General features: G+C 49.1%; 1 protein-coding gene and 2 non-coding genes across 3 annotated transcripts; all 3 read right to left on the reverse strand.

Moving 5' to 3' along the window:
* Nucleotides 1-2,889: 2,889 nt before the first annotated feature.
* On the reverse strand, nt 2,890-2,961 carry Trnat-ugu (transfer RNA threonine (anticodon UGU)). The gene has a single exon. It is a non-coding gene; the product is annotated as a tRNA-Thr (tRNA).
* Nucleotides 2,962-3,294: 333 nt separating this feature from the next.
* Nucleotides 3,295-3,372, reverse strand: Trnak-cuu (transfer RNA lysine (anticodon CUU)). The gene has a single exon. It is a non-coding gene; the product is annotated as a tRNA-Lys (tRNA).
* A 1,789-nt stretch (nt 3,373-5,161) lies between these two features.
* On the reverse strand, nt 5,162-5,794 carry LOC126266670 (ras-related protein Rab-39A-like). Its single transcript, XM_049971090.1, has one exon. It carries the CDS (start codon nt 5,792-5,794, stop codon nt 5,177-5,179), a length of 618 nt encoding a protein of 205 aa, XP_049827047.1. The 3' UTR covers nt 5,162-5,176.
* Between the last annotated feature and the right edge of the window lie 843 nt (nt 5,795-6,637).

A 6,637-nucleotide genomic window follows, 5' to 3' on the forward strand; every position in this document is an offset into this window, starting at 1 on the left:
ACGCGGCATGGGTGATGTCATCAGGTTGGTGGTAGGTGAGGGGGTGGCTATCGACTCGGGCAGTAAGGGTATCCCAGTAGGCATTCCAGTCGGCACGGGAGTAATCATGGACATACTTGGGGGGTGGGTCAAAGCGAGGGTCGGGACAGGGGCGACGACCGTCAGATATGGTAAGGAGGACAGGGAGATGGTCACTGCCAATAGGATCAAGGACGTCCACCGCTAAGTGGCCAAGGAAGTTGGGGGAGGCCAGGACAACATCGGGAGTGGTATTGGATTCAGGGCGGGTGTGTTGGGGAAGAGGAAGGACATCACCTTGGATGGTGGCGAGGAACCGATGCCACCGCTGTAACTGGGCAGCGGAGTGTCTATGGATGTTAAGGTCGGCGGCAATCACGTAGGAGGAGAAGGCTTCGGTCGATGTGGGAAAGGAAGTCGAAAGGAATAGGGGCAGTGGAGCGGACATAAATGGTGGCACAGGTAATGGTGAGGCCGGGGAAGAAGAGGCTGAGGATCAGATGTTCTGTGGGGTCAGAAAGGAGGTGTTGGAGCCGAACAGGGATCTGGCGGTGGTGGCCAATGGCGACTCCACCACGCGCTATTGGGAGGGGATTGTCGGAGCAATGAAGGAGGTAGGGGGAGGTGTGAACGGTGATGTGGGGTTGGAGAAAGGTTTCGTTCAGGAGGAAGGTATCCACGCGGTGGGTCGTGAGTGTATCCAGAAGGAGGTTCTTGTAGACAGGAAGGGAGCGGATGTTACTGAACAAGATACGGTGCTGTCGCGCCATGATGGGAATTTAGATGAGGGTGTCAAGACGGGAGAAGGTGAAGTGGGGCTGGTTATGGGAGTAGGTGGCATAGGTATTGAGATGGAACATGGAGAGTGCGGCGAGGGATATCTGCTGGAGGGTGTGGGGGCGCTGAAAAGGATGGACGTTTTGGAGGATAATGGTGACAAAGCGGATGATGTCCTGGGCAGTGGGGGGGGGGGGGGACGAAGGGAGTTATCAGGGGGGGTAGGGTCATCCAGATGGCGGACAGGGACGGTGAGTTCAGAAGTGGAAGGGGCTGGTCGAGCTTTGCATTTCTGGGAGTATGTAGGGTGAGGGAGGTTACAGGTGTTGCAAGATGGAGGGGACTGAAGGTTTGGGCACTGCCGGAGGAAGTGCACTTGCTTTCAGTGCGGGCAGACAGGGGCCTTGCGGCACTCAGATGTTGGGTGTGCATTATAGCGCAGGCACCTCTGTCATCGGATGGGAGGGGAGTGGGAAGGGTCGACCTTGTAGCGGCGGTTGAAGAGGAGGGCACCCTCCTTAAGGAGAAGGTCGATCGAAGGAGCGTGCTCAGAAAAAACCCGCATAAGGCGGGTGGGGCCGGCACGGTTGTGGATCCGGCGAACGGCACGAAAATCGAGGTAGGGATGCGCCTTAAGCACTGCCAACACCTCCTCCTCAGTGATCGTCAGACTAAGCCGAGTGATCACGGCGGTGAGGGTTGGCGGGCGACGCGGGGGTTGGGGTTGACGGGAGGAGGAAGGGGAAGGAGCAGGGGCGAGAGAGGCATTGGGGCCGAAGCGGGTAATGGGGATGCGGGATAGGATGTCGGTGTGGAGCGTGGGGCTAGAGGAGGTGATAAGGACAGAGTCCCTACGGGGGGTGAGAAGGGAGATAGGGGCTTTAGGAATGTGTTGGCAGAGGAGCAAGGTGAGGTTGTGGGCCTCCAGGAGAGAGGGATCCGGATGGGAAGGGAGGTATCTGTAGGAGGGGGTGGTAGAGGAAGCAGTAGAAGGGGCGGGCGGGAAGACATTGATGGTATCTTTGGGGGGAGGAGGGGGAAGGGGCTGTGATTTCTTGGGAGTGGAGTGGGCAGGGGTGCCATTTGGACGTTTTACAGGATGGGAAGAGGGGCGGGGTACAGGAGCAACCCGGAGATGGTGGGGGGAGGCAGGTCCCGGCAGTGGTGCTGGGGTCGGTGCTGCAGATGATGCAGGTGCGGGCGCAGGTGCTGGTGCTGGTGCTGGTGCTGGTGAATGTGCGGCACGGGTGGTGGCTCTCCGAGCCACAACCCTGGCGGGGGCTGCATGAGCGGATGAAGTGGCGTGGGGGAGTGGAGGGAAGGGGTCAGGTGAGGTGGCTGGGGGAGAAGGAGCGACAAAGGGAGCTGGGGAGGGAAGGGTGAAGAGGGGTGGGATGTAGGGGTCAGGGGTGTTTGAGCACACCAAGTGATGGTGGTGGCTGCTGCTGATGGGGAGGTGTAAGTTAAGGCTCTGATAGTGGAGGTGGTGGTAGGGTTGGTCATGTTGAAATGAAACAACTGAACGGGACGAGGGAAAAAGAAACACTAAGGATAACAGACAACGAAGACGAAGATGAACACTACACTACACTACACTGCACAAGTCCAGGAAGGCGAAGACGGCGGCGGCGGCGGCTGCTGCTGCGACGGCGGGGAGCGGGGTCCGGGGCCCCGCCCTGCTGCTGCGGCGGCGGAGGAGGACGGGCTCGGCGGCGGGCTGGCGGAGGCGGCGGCGATGACGACGAACGAGGCAGACTGCGTCAGCCGGCGACGAGAACGATGAGCAGGATGGGCTGCACCGGCGACAGGAGTCGCGCTGCGGGGGCGGCGGCTGCTGACACTGGTGCCTGCGCTGCTGGAACTGCTGCTAAATCTATCGCTTCGACGATTGCGGAAATCAATCCTCGAAGGGCACAACTCTCTCGAGTTCCGTCGAAGAAGTGCTGTACCGCTTTGGCAAATACTTTATCTGCGCCATTCGCCTTAATCATATCAGAGAGTAATTCTTAATAAAACGCCTGTCGCTAATTGTTCGTCATCAAAGATACTGTTTGGTATACGGCCACGACGCGCAACTGATTTCCAAAATCCGTCTGCCTCCTGTGAGGATCGAACTCGCGATCCCTGGTTTACAAGACCAGTGCTCTGCCACTGAGCCAAAGAGGCGCGGCCTAGCGGTAGTTTTGCGTACTTCGTCCTTACGGTCGTCTGGATCACCAGACTTCAGCTGACAACACTTCATATTACCGACTAATATTTGCAGCTATGGCGACCCATTACTGCTTGGCTACACATCTGACACGTAACCGATGTGCTCTCCAAACAACACCACTTGCATTTCAGAACATGTCTTTCACACATGTCTACAAAATCACCTTCACATTAAAATACAGTTTCCTTGCCACTGACGGAGACGTAGGCAAAGTTTAAAGTTGCTATTTCCATTACTTCACGTTAATCAGAAAAACGGTAATTTACATCTGCAGCAGAGCTAAATTCCGTTCGGCCCATCGTGGGACTCGAACCCACAACCGTGAAGTTAAGAGCCTCATGCTCTACCGACTGAGCTAGCCGCGCTCTCTCTGTGAATACGTGCCGGTTATCACGTCACACAGTACTCGTTGGGTTGATTGGTCCCATACATAATCTCTCCATGTTGCCTAATATTTTCCTAACGTCACACTCGTCAGGTAGTTCACTTTTATTTCATAATCATTTCTGAGAGGTAAAAGAATTGCATGACAATCTGCAGAGCTAGTTTCGTCAAAATTAACACACATACTTGATGTGACTCATAAGCCGAACGAGTTACTTTCCGACGTTGTTTTAGATGTGCAAGTACAGGTCAAACCTCGCGGCGACGGCACTCTGCCGACCATTTCGCTAGTTAACACCGGTCTTGTTGTGCGTGTTTCAAGCTCTAGAACATCTCCAAGCAGAAAATTTTCAACAGCAACATTCACACGGTTTCGTACTGCTCAACTGCTACACTAAAACGGTATGTTTCTTTTTCACAACTGGACAAACAACACCGTGAGAAGATTCGAACCTGCAATCTTCGGATCCGAAGTCCGACGCCTTATCCATTTTTTTTAAATAAACACAATTTATTGCTTATTTATAATGCATCAGTTTCACACAGAATGCTATGTTAACTAAGATACCACATATGAAATGAGAGAAGTCTGTAATAGTCAAGATTCAACTCATACTTCAAATGACCATTGCATTTAGTATGTAATCCATTTCTTTGTTCCGTATCATATTGGTATATTTCACAATGCACATCATTTTCATATTCTCAAATTCTATAAAATGTTTGGAACTAAAGCTCAAACAAATAACTTGCAACGTGCTATGTCTAGCTGAATTAAGGCGCCAGAAGATGATAGTTCTGAGAAATCTTCCATATCTTCTTTGCCATTGCTGGAAAATTCTCAAACATCTCTCATATTTACACACTAAATTCTACACACAAAAATTGAATCATAATTACTTTAATTGTCTTCAATCAATGACAAACTTTTGTTCTTGACCTAAGGAAAGAAACAACTGTGCAAGAAACGCAGACTGTTAATGTGGAAATTCTTCCACAGCCGTAATGTTACGCAAAGAAACAGAATGGGTTACAATTTCTCTACACTGACCCTTTTTTCCTAAGGAAAAATTTTGGTATATTAGCCAATGGGAAAAGCAGTACCAAAATAGAAAATGACAGCACAAGACAATCAATAGTAGAGTAGCCTTTAAGTCCACAAGCCTGTATTATCCATTAATGTTGCTACACTTGCCTGCTGCCTATCAAATTACTTTCAGGATGATATGAAGCAATTTAGTCATTGTATTAAAAATTTTTCATGCAATTTCAGTGTGTGTTTTTCAACAACAACTTAACGCACAAGTTGTGTGTTCTCTCTGAAAAACACGTAATGTGAATATTACTATCAGCCTATGACACATACTCCTTATAGTAAAACTTATTTCGAAAGCACCAATTTTTTCTGTCAGTTCCAGTTTTACTAATATCACAATGGTCTAAAAGATGTTAGGACATTGTCCATTGCCATTGTTTCTGACTGAAGTGCGATAAATACACGACACCCCAATAAAGATCAAACATAGTTTACTGCTTAAACTTCTTGGCACATAATCATTACCATATGTACCAAATATGTAATATAGGCCTTTCCTTATGAGTATTTTTTTTTCTGAGAAGTATACTGGTAGTCACCGCAGTTCTGTCTGTACAAATGTAAGTTGTAAATTATTAAATACTGCAAGTATACAACATACTATGTCAGGATTCAAAAATGCACAGGGAAACAACATTCCATATCAGTTCACACAGAATATGTACAATAGTTTATATCAGTACATCATCTCAGCAACAAGTTGATTTGGCAGGTTCTGTTTCAACTAAATTGAAGTCATACCCACTTGGGCGCTGAAATCCAGTTTTAATACCATCCCAACCATCCACCACTTTGTATTCACCAGTTTGTATCCTGTTATAAACTTCCTGGGTTACTGCATGAAATGCCTCTTCTACATTTACACCAGTTCGCGCAGAAGTTTCAACATGATGTAAGCCGTGCTGCTCAGCAAAGGCATGTGCTTCTTCACCCGATACCTCACGTCTTCCACCAGCCAACACTACATCCAGCTTGCAGCCAACCAGGGCAAATACAGGGCGATGAGGTTCTATATGCCTACGGGCTTCCATCATCCATAGAGGAATATGTTCAAAACTTGCTCTGTTACAGATGTCGTATACAAGCAGAGCACCGACAGAATTTCTGTAATACGATTTGGTTATGGACCTGAATCTCTCCTGTCCAGCTGTGTCCCAGAGTTGAAGTTTTATTATGGTGCCATCTTTCACTTCTATGAGACCAGCAAAAAAGTCAACACCCACAGTCGGATCTGAAAGTTTATATTCAGTAGTCTTCCTATATTGCTGGAACCACTGAACACACACACTTGTTTTCTTCCTGAACATCCTCTTCGTCCTTCAACTCGCACAATCACTCCGTATCGCGTGTTTTGCTGCATGTTTACAACCGAACGTTGTTCTGCGTCCCGGCGCGAGTCACGGGTACACTGGGGGCCACACAGTCACTGACGACCAATTATAACTTATATACGACTCATCTCGAAACGCTCACACCCCTGAGGAATTGTGTTTCCGTTCTACACAGCCGCTGCCCCTTGCTCTTTCCCACCCATTCGTTACATTCAACTTCATACGAGACAGACCAAATATAGACTGTGAAACAAGACCACACACTTTGTGCATTCGGAATTTAAGGCAAGGCGTTCCTCGCCGCATTTGTACGATGACCATTTGTTACTTCTGCAAAAACGGCGACGACGGCGACGACGACGACGACGGCCAAAGGCTCTGAGATATGTGATAAATACATCTACAAAATATAATTCAGACTACCTCGCCTCACCTTATGCTGTACCGCTTTTTTTTTTTTTTCCTTTATTGTGATTTTAATACCTGTGACAAACAGGTAGGCCGGCAGCGGACCAGGTATGCCGCTCTTCGGCCTCAGAGTATACACAGAACAGAGATGAGTGAGATATAAAAACAATCAAGACGGCGGGGTACAAACAGTAGACAAAACAGAGTTAAAACGGAGTCGGTCACGTGCGTAGCACAATGGATAAAAGCGGAGAAACACGGTGCACAAACGCAGATGGCAGATGGCCACACGTGAACCAGCGGAGCACAAACGACGAAACACAAACACACTGCAGGAGAGTCGAGGCACAAACACATGCGATGGTCTTCGGCGTAGGACGATGAAAGTAACAGATGGAAGACAGCAGAGTC

The sequence above is a fragment of the Schistocerca gregaria genome, chromosome 4, assembly GCF_023897955.1.
Source record: "Schistocerca gregaria isolate iqSchGreg1 chromosome 4, iqSchGreg1.2, whole genome shotgun sequence".
In the NCBI taxonomy this organism is placed as follows: domain Eukaryota; kingdom Metazoa; phylum Arthropoda; class Insecta; order Orthoptera; family Acrididae; genus Schistocerca; species Schistocerca gregaria.

Bases quoted from the DNA above. Each gene is read 5' to 3' on its own strand.
- LOC126266670 (XM_049971090.1), bottom strand. From the start codon at position 5,794: ATGTTCAGGAAGAAAACAAGTGTGTGTGTTCAGTGGTTCCAGCAATAT.